Consider the following 14,905-nt stretch of genomic DNA (forward strand, 5'->3'; position numbering starts at 1 on the left):
GAGATTTGCCACTAAAGATATGTTTTACAATGTGGCAAAGGGCTTGTATGGATCCAGACAGAACTAGGTTGGCGGGTGAGTTTCTGTGGAGCTGTCCATTTCAGCACCTCCTGTAATTTCAAGATCACCTCAGCAGCTATAATGATTCAGAATGAAAACAAGCATTAGTAAATTCATGTTCTATGAGAAATCAATTTCACGTAAACGATTGACTGTATTACTGACGGTTCTTTAAAATTATTTCCTCTTGCGCGCTCAACAGCTGCCAGTTCAGCACCACACGCGCGCGCATTCTGCACAGCCAGAGCACCCCAGCGCGTGCAGGCTGCTTACACTAAATGACGCTGGCTTTTTCTTCAGCTTTCTTCCGGATCAATATAAGCAGCTACTGATATGAAATTAATACCGATGCAATACAAGAGCACTATTGTTTCAAATAACATTCGGAGAAAAAACTATTCCTCTGAAATGTAATCACTGCTCGACAAGGATCTGCAGGTAAGGACGATGGTAACGGTGCATCCTATTCGTTAAGACTTTTCCTCTAGCATATCAGTATCGGTTATGTGTTCAATCAAATTACACGATTTATACCAGACGTCTAATGAAATATTTGGGCTTGCATATGAGAATGTTTATGAGTTCATGTGCACACAATTATTTAAATTTACATTCGTGCACTTGACTGCTCATACATAAGTGCACTTGACTAGTCATCAAAGCTTGACTTCGCCGCATTGTATTGTGATGTTTATACCGTGGTCTGTGACTCCCCATTTAACTGGCTAATAAAGCTGGTGCTATTCAGCAGGCTGTTCATCGAGTGCACTATTTTTCAGGGATTGGTACTGGAGAGGTAGGTAAGAACCAAAGCAGGAGTTCAGCATTGTTTACACGGAGTAAGACGGTGTATCATCTGGGTTTAATGTTGTTGATCACTTCAAGACGCGTCTGACACGCAGGCTACAGCAGGGTGTCACCCTGGCAACGAAGTGTCATTTCAAACGTCTGTTTACAAGTACGCTCTACATTTTCGTGTCTTCGGTAGGCTTCTTGACTGAAGCAGAATATTTAATTATAGACAATAGCGTGGAGGCTGTCTTATTCTCCTTTATACAGCTATGTGCAGGCAAATGCCAAATAAATGATGAAGGCAAATGTTCTGTTCTTTTGTATTAGGCTATATTCTATGCTTCCATGTGCTGAACTGTCACATTCTTCCTCGCTGTTCTTGATTTAGAAATGACATTTTCCGTTTTGTCACAGCAGAGGCTTAGGTTTGGCAAAAGGACCTGAGCAGAGAACATGCTGCTATTTATAGTTTTCTAAAATGCAGCACAGTGGTTTGCTGTGTCAGGATTGTATTCTTATTCTTATTCTCACTCTCTCTTGCTCTCTCTCTCTCTCTTTCGTACATACATCCCCTTCCTCTTTTCTCTGGGTGAGTCTGTGTGTTTGTGTTGAAGAGCGAAAGAGATGGATGTGATAAGAGAAGAATAGCCAGATAACCAGAGAGGCGAGGAGAAATAATCAGTGTGAACTGTGAATGGAGTCATTCTAATCTGTGAGACTGAAAGATCAAAGGAAAAGCTGACATGGAACGCACCCATAATCCTCTGCCTTGGTTATCTTAGGTTAGGGTGCAGAAAATAAACATGCTTTGAAGTTTTTGAATTAATACGTCTTGGCTTTCAACTATTTCCTTATCCTCCGCAGAAACCTCCAGACCATTTGTGTAACCTGCCTCAACCTCTGGCCTCATCTCCTCCAGTTGATGGGTAGTGAGGGGTGGTAGAGATGTTCGTCTCTGTGACTCTCCATCGCCTCCTTCTGACCGCAGCCTGCGTGTGCGTCCCCGGCTCCCCAGCGCCGCCCCTCCACACGCACGCATCCTCCTCAGAGAACAGGGACTGCGGTGGACCATGCGTCGCCATGGCCACCACTGGTAGCTCCATCTCAACACACGGTCTTCACTCTGAGCCCTCAGATGGCGGGAAGGAGACGACTGGGGTGTCTAAGCATGTGACTACGAGCTGGATTGACCTATCCCAGAATGTGGAGGCAGAGGGAGAGGCCGGCCCAGACGGGGGAGAGATGGGACTTGAGGGAATAACTTCAGTCAAGCAGACGGGAAATGAGGACAGCCGTGAAGGAAGATCTGGGACGAGCAAGGCTGGGGAGGAGAATGGGGAGGAGGCTGGGGAGGAGGCTGGGGAGGAGGCTGGGAATCGGAGGACTTGGGCTGAGACGAAGGCTGGCACCGAGAGCTTGTCGAAGAGGGAAGAGACACAGACAGAGACTCGTGTCGAGAGGGGACCAGGACCAGGTGGGGACATCATGGACAACATACCTGCCACCAAGCTAACATCCATGCAAGAAGAACAGGGAATGAGAAGGGGTATGACTGCACAGGGAGCAGTGTGTGAATCTGCCGCCTCCTCCACACTCTCACCAAAGTCGGTGCCTCTCAGCCAGACAGAGAGTGAAGTGGCTGGGGAGACGAAGGGCCCTGTGCTGGAGAACAGCTCAAACATCTTTGGAAGAGAAGAGAGGAGCAGACCAAGCTTGTCCAGCCTGGGACCGCCTCTTCAAGATGCAGACATGACAAGGCCATCATATATAGACCATGTGGGTTCCTCAGGTTCGGGTCAGAAAGGTACCGCCCTGACGGCATCTCAGCAGATCCCCATCTCCTCTTCTCTGACCTCCAACCCTGACTCAATGTGGGCCGAGGAGGAGGTGACTGTCCCCTCCCTTCCAGATCCCCTCCTGCCCGATCTTGGAACAGTCCTGACCTCCAGGCAAGAAGGCCCAGATAGCCTCTGGACTGAACCACTGCGGCAAATTGTAGGTAAGTCAACACAAAATTCACAATGCTAAGTGGGTATCGCAATGGATGTTGAAGTGAAATACAAAGCGTTGGCAATACAGTTCGAAAGGTTTCCACTACCTTTCTGACACACCCTGACACAAACAGACAGGCTTAGGCAGACACAAAAATTCACAAACACTTTCGCTGCCTCATGATGTCAAGCTGATGCTCTGCAGTCTCTTTCAAGCCATAGAATTCCAATACATACACCTCATGGCAGGAGAGCATATTTTTGTGCTGGTTTGAGTTTGCTGGGATTCACATGGTTTTATTAAAAAGCGACGGCAAATGAAAGTGACACGTCTAGTGGCAGAGATCGCCTTTGATGATCAGCAAAGAGACGCCTTGCTTTTCCACGCTCCACTTTGAACTACAGCAGGGACCCAGGCAGTCTAATTACTTTCTATTCCTGACTCGGCTCTGGAAAATAAACGAACATGACTGCCAGGACATGCTGGTGACAGGATGTGTTACAGAATTCTTTGCAGGATTCAATCCCTCTTTCTATCTCCCTGCGCCCTTTTTCATTTTCTTATCTTCACCTCTCCTTTTAACCCACTCAATACGCATCTACAATATTCTCTCTCTTCTTTCATCAGACCAAGCCTACCTTCTCCCTTGCCATCCTCTCTTCCTTTTATAGTCTATATTTCTATCTGTCTCTCTCCCCAGTGAATCGGAGCTGGGACATTCGTTAAGACTGAGGCAGGTTATTATTCAGTGTGATGTAGCAGTGAGCAGGATTAGAGGCATCAGTCTGAGCCAATATGTGTTGCTGGTGTCCCAGGGTGGACTGTCTGTTTGCTCTACCGTTAGGCTGTTCATTTTCCCCACAGGGAAACCAAGCTCCCCCCTAGAGAAAGGAAACTGGCAAATGATGTATGCTTCTCAGAAAAGTACCCCTATTATATAAAAGGATTTAGTTTTTTTTTTTGCTCTCACCATGTTTTTGGCTTAAAAAAAAGGGGAGAGGCGATAATGGGGGAAACGTTTTCACATGAGAGTGCACAAGACCAATCATAGATAATCTTTCCACTTCTGTTGTGAAAGATCAGTATTCAAACCAAGCCATTTGAAAGTCAAAAGAATCGGTCCGGAAACGCTAAATACTTCAGCACCATAGGACACATTCTAGGCAACGTTAGCATCTGTAAGCAAATTGGTACACAGTTTACCCAAATCTATACAGTGACCACAAAAAAAATTCTCAAGCCAGGATCAATAGACATCTTCTGTTACCTACCAGTAGTTAGGTTACCAAATGACCTGTACCAAACTACACATCCTCCTGTAATGCAGGAGTAAAACAAAACAGTGTATTAGACCATAAAGAGTTTGTGTGTTTGTGTTGAAACTGTTGCAGAGGACACGGTGGCACCTTTGTCCCAAGACGTGGCCACAGAAGGAACCATGTCGTCAGAGGACCTTCCTCTCATCTTCGAGCCATTCGACGATGTCACACCAGAGGGGGCGTTGCCGTCCGCCACTCTTTTTCCTGGTGACTCCCAGACACTTGCTGCCACGGCAACCGGAGGTATGATGCTGTCAGAGGCGGAGCTTGACCAGCTGGTCACCGTTGATGCCGACAGTGATGGCCCGTCACATGCCCCATCTCTGCTGATGCCGGACTGGACATCACCATGGCAAATATCAGGAGCGGATATCTCGGAGCCAATCAGCCCCTCAGGTCTGTCCAAAGGCCCGCCCCCTCCAGAAAAAGACAGACAGTTGGCAGAGGACAGGTTTAAATGGGCCTGTCACTAATAGTATTGTAGTATAGTTTTGATTGTTGACTGTTATGTCGAAGTTGAGTTACTCTTAATCGAGTTAGTGCTTTTTTTTGTGCTCTACTAGACTGCTTTGCGCCCGTGTTAATTGTGGCCATAATTTCACTGTAAGGGTTATCTATTTAGTTAGGTATATAAAAATAGAAACACTGTGTTTTGATCTGCAAAATTCTAAATGTTTGATTTAGAATTATACAACCTTTTTATTTACTTAGTCATTGATGAACCTCAGTCTGGTGTTGTCATATGGACATGTAATGTCCATCTGTGATTGGTTCATCCACAGTGGGCGGAGACACAGCCCGTGACCTTGGAGACACCCTGCCCACTTCTGGACCTTCCTCCTTCTTCTCATCATCCATCCAGACCCCCGTGGCAACGGTCACCACGGCAACCGACCACCCAACTGCACCCAAACTCAGGTCTGGGCTGGAGGAACTGGAGTCAGAAGGTGAGAACCAGAACGACATAAAATAAACGGAAACGGAGAGCAAGCGCACTTAAGGCAGTCAGGTGGCTGAGTGGTTAGGGTTGGTAATCAGAAGGTTGCTGGTTCGCTTCCCGGCCATGCAAAATTATATTGTGTCTTTGGGCAAGGCACCTCACCTTATTTGTCTCGGGGGAATGTCCCTGTACTTACTGTAAGTCGCTCTGGATAAGAGCGTCTAAGGAAGTGACAGAGCGGCTTGCTTCATCCTCTCTGTCCACAGAGGAGCACGACGAAGACGAGGAGGATGACAACGCGGAAGAATCCGAGGAGGAGAGCCAGGAGGAGCTGGTGGAGTGTTCCATACCGGCTCCCACACGCCCCCCTTTCAACCTCATCCCCCCACCTCCCGTCTGGGTGCAGCGAAATCAGGGACTCAGTGAGTTTGCAGTGTGCACAAACACACTTTTGTTCACAAAAACTGAAACGCTGGATTGTGTTTCTTGAACGTTGTCTTTCTCCAACTCTTTTTCAGTGCGTAGCTGGGTAGAACTGATCCGGGAAAAGGTAACACTGCACCCTGTCGTTCATGATGAGACACTGCTGTCCTCAAAACCACAGAGAGATGGAGTCAACAATGGAGCATGTGCATTCTGATCTTTTTGTAAAGGAAGAGGGGGGGAGGGGTCAAGGAACAGGTTGTGGTTATTCCCACCTATCATTCTGAATGTGATCCACGTTGCAGTAAAACTTACTACCCTCCCTCCTTAACCCCTCCCCATCCCTCTCCCCCCTCCCTATCCCTCTCCCCCCTGCACACCCTCTTTGTCTCCATCTGCGCATCCGTGCCCACCCCCCTCTCTCCTCCCTCTCATTCCAGGCTGGATACGTGTCTGGGATGTTGGCTCCTGTAGGCATCGGCATAGCAGGGGCCCTGCTAATTGTGGGAGCCCTCTACAGCATCAGGATGATCCACCGCAAGAGGAGGAACAGCTTCAAGCACCAGAGGAGGAAGGCCAGACAGACAGAGGTTGGTATGCTTCCAGAACCATGAGCATGGATCATGTGTGTTGCACGTCCCCAGCCCTGCTCCATGACGTTAGCCTGCACTCTCTTTCATCACTAGCAACCCCGAGAACCAGGCAGCAGCCGCCAGGACCAAGCCATGCTATTGGCTGACAGCTCCGAGGACGAGTTCTGATTGGCGGTTAGAGCATTGTGTCTGTGACCAATGCTGAGCTGCGCCGACAGGAGCCAACATTTCCATCTCCATGACTACGGCATCTCCAATCACTCTGGGGTGTTTTGGTTGTGACTCATCTGTTCTGGAGAGCACTCGACAACGCAGGGTGAAGTTGCACACACTGATCTCAGGTCAGTTTTGCATTGTCCACTTACCATGTCCTGTAGGTGTTATGGTGGGGGTGATAAACTGATCCCAGGTCTGTGACCAGGAGCATTACGAGGGGCCATGTACCTAAAGGGCTCGAAAAGACACCTAACATAGCATTAACACTCTGTAAATACTGTACAGTATTAATGTAGCTTACACGGAAGTCAATCTTATTCGTGGCTTTCCTTGTCTAACTATGAATGATCTTGGAGCAAATCTAAGGAGTATTATATCCATACAAATGACATACTTCGTTGACACTGACTAACAATGCGTTGTGTGTAGTACCCGCTTGCATTAGGCAGCAATGTAAATGATTCAATGAAAATACAGTTGTCAATTCAAGCTTGTGTGTGTTGCCATCCTCTCTGAGCATGCAGCTGAAACCAGTTTGTCGACGTACCTACTACTTGTAAACTATCACCTTTTTGTGTTGCTGTCGTCAATACCTTTCCCTCTCCCAAGTGCTTTGCAAACAACCTCATCACTGTTCTCAAGCTGAAATGCATCATGGAGCACGTTTGTCATAGGTCAGGTCACTTATAAGCTAGTAAAATTAGAGAACACAGGAAGCAATCACATCTACCCATAAACACAACTTCTTCCACTTTGTCTCTCAGTTATTGTTAGCTAACCTAGCTAACGCTACTACTACTCGCATCCGTTCATTGCTAGCTACTTTTACTGTGTGAGTTAGATAAACCTTACCTTTGTAATGGTCGATATAGCTCAAAACATACAATTTGAACCCCTTTTCCTTCTAGCTTGAAGGAGGGCAACATGGAATCCCATGCACATCGTTAATTGTCATTTTGGCAAGCTAACCCAAATTCCTCAGAAAAATATTGTTAGCGGAACAAAGTGCTAGCTACTGGAAGCTGTTGACTTGGCTTATGCAATATGCAGAAGTAATGCATGCATAGTAAATTGGGGTGGGTGGGGGCTACAAACAACATTACAATCGTAATTATTGGCATTTTGTTCATGAGGAGTTAAAGGCAAAATGTCATAAAAAAATTAGATTAGTAAGAATTTTTAAAATCATTCACCAACAGTATTCATAAATATGTTTATATAATTGTCATCGTTTATTTTCATTGGTTTAGCGGCCCACCTGCATTACTCTAATGGACCACTAGTGGGCCTTGGCCCACAGGTTGGGAATTGCTGTGCTACTGTGATGCTTAACTTAAAAAAAACTTTTTAAAACTTTATAAAAAATACGTTTTTCCTTTATTTAACCAGGAAAAGGACTAAGATTAAAAATCTATTTTACATTTTAATTTACAGACTAGCAATACATATTAATTAGCTACTGTAGGTTATAGTATTCAGCAGAATCTTATTTTATGTCTTTTATGTTTCCTTCACGTTCAATGTTCCTTGCAAGATTTCCGTAGTAGAAAACAAGGCTGTTTCAAGTGTCAATTTATGTGATCACATATGCTTACAATATTGATCTTGATATTACCAGTATATTAACAAACTGCCTGTGCATAAAATACTGTATAATGTATGTGTGCAGTACCATGTGAACATAATGAAGATGTCTTTCTATAGATCTTCCTAATGTGGAATGTTCTCCAATAAAGATGTCTTTTAACCCAAGATACATATTAATGAATTGTGTGTGTATACTTTGCCAAGTACACTTGCTTCCAGTGAAATGTGTTACATGCATGCTTAGGAAAACAATACAACCAGACCACCAACAGTCACTCATGACAATCCACTTTACAGCATTAAAAAAATCAAATAATTTATTTCTGTGTTCTTTTTTTCCACATTAAATAAAAGATATTGTCGGACATTATCAGATTGAAATCAAAGGAGGAGACGGGAAGAGGGACAGGGTAACAGACCTCTGACATGCAAAACCCCCTTCTCTTCCCTTAGTACACTTGACAGATGGGTTCAGGGCTGCCCCCTCCCTCCTGGGGCCTGCCCTAGACCCTGCTGCCTGGTCCTGGCCACAGTGAGTTAGCGAGAAGCAGCCGATCTATTCAGTCCTGTGTTGGCTCTCAAGAAACAGGCCCCGTTCTCAGGAGCCTGAAGGGGAGCATCCAATAAAAAGATTGAAAACACTCGATGGTGGAAAGGCCCAAGGGAGGGGTTGGATCTGGGACAGGAGGCAATCTATTGGACGCTGGCTTGCCAGGACCAATAGAACTCAAGTCTCTCACTGGCGTATGACAGAGCTACGACATCTGAACTGTGGAGTGGCTTGTCAAGTCATCTAATAACCTACTGTTTTGAAGGTCAAGAGTATCCTTCTAATAAAGTCGATCCAAACACGGCCAAGGCTATAAAACAGAGTGATGACAAAGCCCTTCAACTGGTGTTCGTGGTCAAAGCTCAGTTGTTTTTTGGGGCCTTACACAGCAGGCTGTAATGCCCATATACCTACTGGCACTGCCAGGAACTCGCACTGTGAAAACTAGCAGGGAGGGTCGGTAGCAAGGACTTGTCCAGAACAATACTAATATCGTGCCCCAATAGTCTGGTGTCCTGACACCATCTTCTCTTCTGACGAGCACTCATGGCAAAGAACTGGAGGGGTACGACCAATATGGTGGATACCTTTCCCTGTCCTTGCAAGTATCAATGATTATCATGAAAGGACCATATTGGGTTACAGGAAAGGATCAGAGTCCATCATACCTTTTTCAATGGGACTGGACTAGATGTAATTGTTTTTCAGAAAAGGGTACAGTTTTTCATCAAAAGGATCTTCTCAATGACTTGTTTCCCCTTATCGACTCTGAAATCTCACCCTAGGAAATCCTAGCAAGAGAGCAAAGCCTTAAGGTTCAATCCTGCGTCAGCACAATGAAACTCACGGAAAGATACCGGAGTGGTTGATTGTAAGTATCAAGCACTTCCAGGTCTTGTCATGAGATCATCAATCCCCACTTCCTCAATCTCATCCTAGCCATACCACTGGATGGGTCCAAAAATTAGCAGAGAAAAGAAACAGAAACCAGTCAATCAATCAAAAGAAAACCCCAAAGCACAAATTCACAAAAAGGTGCTCCCTCAAATATCAAATTAACAGAGGACACCCATACAAATATGCAATAACAAAATCAATAGGTCATCTGATCCGTCTACCTAAACACACACATACACACACACACACGCCAGACACAGACATACGCAGGCTGCTGGCTGGCTGGGTGGATAGTCTATTAATCCCTGTGCTCACTTCTTATCCTGGGACCAGTGGAAACTGATTTCCTGCAGTTCTCTAGAGGTGGTGGCAGGACTTCCTTGGAGTGCCACAGGAATTGAAGCGTTTTCATCTAACTAGTGTTTGTTATTATGCAGAGGTCCCTATTCCTTATCCTGGAAGGTGAAAGGATTGCCATACCTCTTGTTAAAACCCAACTCTACTATGACCTCACATCAAGAGAGACTTAGGGTGGGCAAGGGCAAAGGCAAACATATACACTGACAGGGCCCCCTAGTGGGAGGAAAACAGAAGTGAAGGGGGAGCAGGGCTAATGCCACACCAGTCAAAAACACGCACTTGCGCACACATTCACACCCTTATGCTCATATAGATTGCAGCAGCCAAACAAAGTGCATCTGACCTTTGATCATTTACTCTGAAGAAAGAAAAGAGAAAGCTGCAAATGCATATTTTCTCTGCCATAATTAGTGAATAGGAAATGCCAGCTGTCTTGTCATTCTTTCTTAGGTCTTGGGGGTCGGAGGTGAATTATATGTAGATGGGTTCTGCATCAGAGAAGGGTCCTGCACACTAAACTCAGCCACTATGGGGAGTTTAGAAGTGTGCGAGTGCACTGTAAAGTGTTCTAAATAAACTCAGAGCAGTAAAAAAAGAAAAACTAAATAAAAACTGCTAACAATACTTTTTTTTTTTTCTTTACCAGGGATGAAAACACACAGAGTAGCTAAATTGAATAGAATCCAGCATATTTAATACTATAGCTCCAGACAGACTGGTTGCCAGGCAGACCAGAATCAGACGTGAGGCCATATTACTGAGGTCATGACTGAAGGACAAGTGGTGCTGAGAAAACATCTGCATACTAGAGATCCTCGATGACCAAACTGCAATAGAGCAACATTTCACCACATCTACACTCCTCTTTAAGTCAAGACGCACCTCTGAAACCATCTACACTCTCTTTAGAAGGGACTTTGTAGTGTTTCAAGGGTTGGCAGTGCATTTTGGGAAACATTAGCTTTGATCAGCAAAAAGGACAAAACACAGGCTCTGTAAGTGGACAACGCCAGAGCCCCTCAACTACTTCCTGGTTGCATATCTGAGGGAATGTCAATATGGTAATGGATCCCGCAAGCCCTCCAATCAGAATCATGGTGTGATCTGTGAAATTACTTAATGCACCAATCAGACATGCAAACAGAGGTAGTTGAGCTGGCGGGGACAGTTGGCGGTGTAACGGGGCTTTCTTTCTCAGTGTTAATCAACACACTATCACTCACTCATACCTTCACTCATGTTAAAATAAATGCATGCATATCTTTCCAGTCGCCAGCTCTGGGGCTGAGGCAGAAAGAGACAACGTAACAGCCTGCGACCCACTGCTTCGTTTGTTTCACAACAAGGGCAACAGGGACACTGACTCAGGGAGATTAACATCACACAGAAGCGCATCAACTCATGATTCCCACCCAAGCATGCACTCACACACACACACATACACACACACAATACAGCTTCACAAACACCCACCCACACCCGGGCAACCCCACCACATCCCATACACACAAGAAACAGGCTACACACTCACTTTTTCAAAAACCACAAGGCCGTACAAACACACACACTCGCACTATAGCTTTTCCAATCCCTGTTTGAATCATGAGATTAAAAAAGGAAACACAAAAATAAACTCCACAAATATTTCCTTCAAGTCCGTTTCCCCCCACACTTCCTGTTTGCACTCAGTCAGACGACATGGTGTTGAGCCGAGTCCTCCAACAGGCCCGTTAGCTCTCACCTGACCCGCCTCACTTCCTCATCCATGTGGGGTCGCAGTCTGAAGGTCAAAAGAGGCAGTCAAACCTCCGTTTAGGTCACCTTTGACCCCCTCACATTCCGCTCCTCCACTCTCCGGGTTCTACAGCTGTCAGGGGCCTCTTCATAAAAACATTTGGTGTGATTTAGGTCTGCATCAGCCTTGACAAGAGTCCTTCTAAGAAGTGTGTGTGTTTAAATGTGTATATGTATCTGCCTTTGTAACCTGTGTAGCATGTTTATTTGTATTGTAAATGTCTGTGAGTTTTGTGCATGTGTGTGTGTGGGTGGTGTGCGATGTGTCTGTGAGTGCAGTTGGAGGCCTGGGCTTGGGTGAGGCTGAAGAGTTGATACTGTGAGAACTGGGCAGCACCTGTGGTCCACCATTACCACCCCCCCATCCCCTTTTCTTCCCTCTCCCCCTCCCTCTAGCGCAGCCACAGTTTGAGCCGCAGCGCGTCCACACCGTTCAGGTAGTATCTGAACAGCCGCTTGTCTCTGACAAAGCCCAGGTTCTCATACAGCTTCAGCGCTGACTTGTTAGTGATCTCAGTCTCCAACACCACCTGGGGAGAGAGGTCACAGGAGGGTGAGGGTGGAGTGTGTGGGTGTCATGGGGGGGGGGGAGTACATTTGAATGAGAAATTAATAACGCATATGCAAACAGCTTTGGAAATGTACCGAATCTCTCCAAACAATCATTATAGTGTTTAATCAACAAAGATATGGTGTCATGTGGGATGGTTACATTTCCCTTCTATAACCAAATGATTCACCTTCTCTTTTGCATCTGTCTATAAAGGTCCTGCTTGGCCACAAGAGGCCTGTTAGAGATACTAGGACCGTGGGGGGGGGGGGCGGGGGGGGGGGGGGGTTCAGGCGTCAGGCTGGCCTCTTACCTCATCACAGTCCCCTTCTACCATAGCATAGATGGCCTTCTTCACCAGGTTAGTACCTGCAACAAGCACACCAACAGGATGAGAATCACAAACAGACAATCAATGACAAACTGCCATGTTTTACATTTACTCATTTAGCAGACGCTCTTATCCAGAGCGACTTACAGTATGTACAGGGACATTCCCCCCAGGGCAAGTAGGGTGAAGTGCCTTGCCCAAGGACACAACGTCATTGGGGTCACGGCGGAGAATCGAACTGGCAACCTTCTGATTGACAGCCCGATTCCCTAACCGCTCAGAGTAATGAGGCTCACCTATGCTTTTCCTCCGGTGTTTGGAGTCCACGGCCAACATGGCGATGTAGCCACGACGGAACATCTTCTTGTGCATGTCCAGTTTACACACTATGGCTCCAACACACTCTTGTTCCACCATGGCCTGTGACACACACACACACACCCACATTAAGTCATCTGACTGACCAGAACACAAGTCAATCTATCAGGTTCTTGTAGATCTGCAAAAACGGAGGGGGCTCAACCCTGACCCTGTGACCTCACATCCCTGGTGTGAAACACTTCCGCACAGATCACATGGCCAGCTGATAGATAGCATATGACTCGACGAGTAACTGCTAACTGGATTGAGACACAGGAAATGTGTGTGTCTGTGTGTGTGTACCTCTTGTGTCGTCATAGTGAGGTACAGCTGTCAAGTGATTAGAGACACTTTATCATGAGAAACCTATCATCCACAGGCACACTCCATGTTATCTGCAATACTGGCTGGGCTAAACCAAATCCATGGGCCCCTCTACTATGGTATATTTATAAATGGATAGGCTGTGTATACACACGTATCACACTGTGGTCATCTTTGTATGTGACCCACTGACAGGTGATTATTTATAGCCTAGTACCCTGGTCCATTCTAACAGTCACACCTACCCTAACAACAAAACGATTAAGTGTCTCTTTGGTGTCTAAAAAGGAGATATTTGGGAGGGTGGAAGAGCCTAAAACTAAACCTAATTAAACACTCTACTATTTTAACAGGTTGTTTGACTGGATGTCATCGAAATATGCACATTTTCATAACAATGGGAGTCTGCAGCAGTCCACTCAGGCAAATTATTTGGTGGTCCTCCTAGGCAACAATCACTGAAAGTGTAGGTTTTTACACGGTCACGGTGCATCGTAATACTCACCAGAAAGCAGAGCTGCGGCCAGTTATGGATGAAGTACCTGTACGTGTAAATTGAGTAAGGCTCAGACAAGTCCTTGGTTATCAATCTCATGATTCCTGGCATCTGTAATTCGGATTCGTAGCGGACGTAATGAATTCCATTGCTTTCTTCCTCTACTCGGCCTGGCGAGCAATTGAGATCGAGCCTACCCAGTTCTGACACCGGGGGCTCCTGTGTTGAGTTGGGTTCGCCTCCAACTCCAGACCGTGGTGCATCGAGGCCTTCACGATCTGGGGGCTCGACCGGTGGTCTCGGGGGTTCCGTTGGGTCGCATTCCGCTTTCCTATCGTTACCGGGAAAAGCGCCAGTTCCTGGATGGCTTTGGACAGTCTCAGTTCGTGTAAAAGTCAGCATACCGTTCATGCTATTGTTGTTCAAGTGAGGGTGGTTGCTGTTTTTCGAACAGAGACCGTGGTCCTCATGGTGGCAATGATCGCTATTGTTTTTATCGCTCGTAGTTCCCTCGCCACTGCTGTCACAGTTTTCTGTGGACGGTCTCGGATTGTCAGGTCGATCGTCTGTGTGTTGGTTGCTGTGGCTAACACCATCTTCCGACGGACTGACCAAGCCGTTCAACTGCTGCTCATGGGGTTGCGTTTTGAGGTGTAGCGCTGCCGGGTTTGCGTGTGACAGCATGTTTTTCTGGTTTTTCTTGATCGACCGTTTGTCCTCGATGCTCTGCAACTGCTGTCCGCTTCCAGAAGTTACCAAGCCCCCCCTACCGCAGCCCGATTCCTCCTCTTCCCCAGGCTCAACGCTCCCACCCCCGGGGAAGGGAGTAATTTCAGACGGGGATGCTGGCAATGCGCTACTAGGCCCAGTCGGCACTGCAGCCATCCCACTGCATTAAGGGAGGGAATTCACGTTTAGAAACCGTAAAATATAATTTCATCCAAAAGGCGATAGGGTATATATACAAAGCACAAGTCCCTTTGTCGATTATTTTGTAAATCCGGAGGTTGAATTGGCGATAATAGTTTTCCTAGCGACGTTTGTCGTTGCTTTCTCCTCAGTTTCCCTTCTGCCGGAAAATGCTGTCGCAGCAAACGCCATTGCAACAGTAGTGGGCGCTTTACGACAGTCATGGGGTTCATGACATGGTTCATGATGCTTTGCTCTCTTTTGCTCTTGGTCTGATTGAAGTTCAACGTCGGTAATTATTTTTTATAAACTACCCAAAAAAATCTCAGAATTCAAATGCTGCCCAAAAATAAATCTAATATATATAATATCAAGAAAAGTTATGTCGTTATTGAAGTTAAGACAGTCTGAA

At 46.1% G+C, this 14,905-nt stretch overlaps 2 protein-coding genes across 3 annotated transcripts; one reads left to right on the top strand and one right to left on the bottom strand.

Moving 5' to 3' along the window:
• Positions 1-81: 81 nt before the first annotated feature.
• On the top strand, positions 82-9,453 carry LOC124468443 (mucin-19-like). The gene is made up of 8 exons (XM_047021163.1): positions 82-498; positions 1,717-2,851; positions 4,236-4,559; positions 4,946-5,110; positions 5,370-5,525; positions 5,622-5,653; positions 5,967-6,116; positions 6,213-9,453. Exons 2-8 carry the CDS (start codon positions 1,798-1,800, stop codon positions 6,285-6,287), a joined length of 1,956 nt encoding a protein of 651 aa, XP_046877119.1. The 5' UTR covers positions 82-498; positions 1,717-1,797; the 3' UTR covers positions 6,288-9,453.
• Positions 8,238-14,694, bottom strand: naa30 (N-alpha-acetyltransferase 30, NatC catalytic subunit). Of its 2 annotated transcripts, XM_047021166.1 has the most exons (5): positions 13,594-14,694; positions 12,701-12,824; positions 12,387-12,442; positions 11,954-12,053; positions 8,238-11,509 (listed from the first exon to the last, which is right to left on the bottom strand). In XM_047021166.1, exons 1-5 carry the CDS (start codon positions 14,467-14,469, stop codon positions 11,481-11,483), a joined length of 1,185 nt encoding a protein of 394 aa, XP_046877122.1. In that variant the 5' UTR covers positions 14,470-14,694; the 3' UTR covers positions 8,238-11,480. The 2 variants fall into 2 exon arrangements, with proteins under 2 accessions (XP_046877122.1, XP_046877121.1); XM_047021165.1 differs by having other exon boundaries at positions 8,239-12,053.
• Positions 14,695-14,905: the final 211 nt, after the last annotated feature.

Source organism: Hypomesus transpacificus, chromosome 6 (assembly GCF_021917145.1).
Source record: "Hypomesus transpacificus isolate Combined female chromosome 6, fHypTra1, whole genome shotgun sequence".
Lineage (NCBI taxonomy): Eukaryota > Metazoa > Chordata > Actinopteri > Osmeriformes > Osmeridae > Hypomesus > Hypomesus transpacificus.

Coding starts and splice junctions, on each gene's coding strand:
- LOC124468443 (XM_047021163.1), top strand. CDS start 1,798: ATGTTCGTCTCTGTGACTCTCCATCGCCTCCTTCTGACCGCAGCCTGC. Junction 5,111..5,369: donor GGAGGAACTGGAGTCAGAAG/GTGAGAACCAGA, acceptor CTCTGTCCACAG/AGGAGCACGACGAAGACGAG. Junction 5,526..5,621: donor GCAGCGAAATCAGGGACTCA/GTGAGTTTGCAG, acceptor ACTCTTTTTCAG/TGCGTAGCTGGGTAGAACTG.
- naa30 (XM_047021165.1), bottom strand. CDS start 14,469: ATGGCTGCAGTGCCGACTGGGCCTAGTAGCGCATTGCCAGCATCCCCG. Junction 12,825..13,593: donor GGCCGCAGCTCTGCTTTCTG/GTGAGTATTACG, acceptor TGTGTGTCACAG/GCCATGGTGGAACAAGAGTG. Junction 12,054..12,386: donor TAGAAGGGGACTGTGATGAG/GTAAGAGGCCAG, acceptor CTCTCTCCCCAG/GTGGTGTTGGAGACTGAGAT.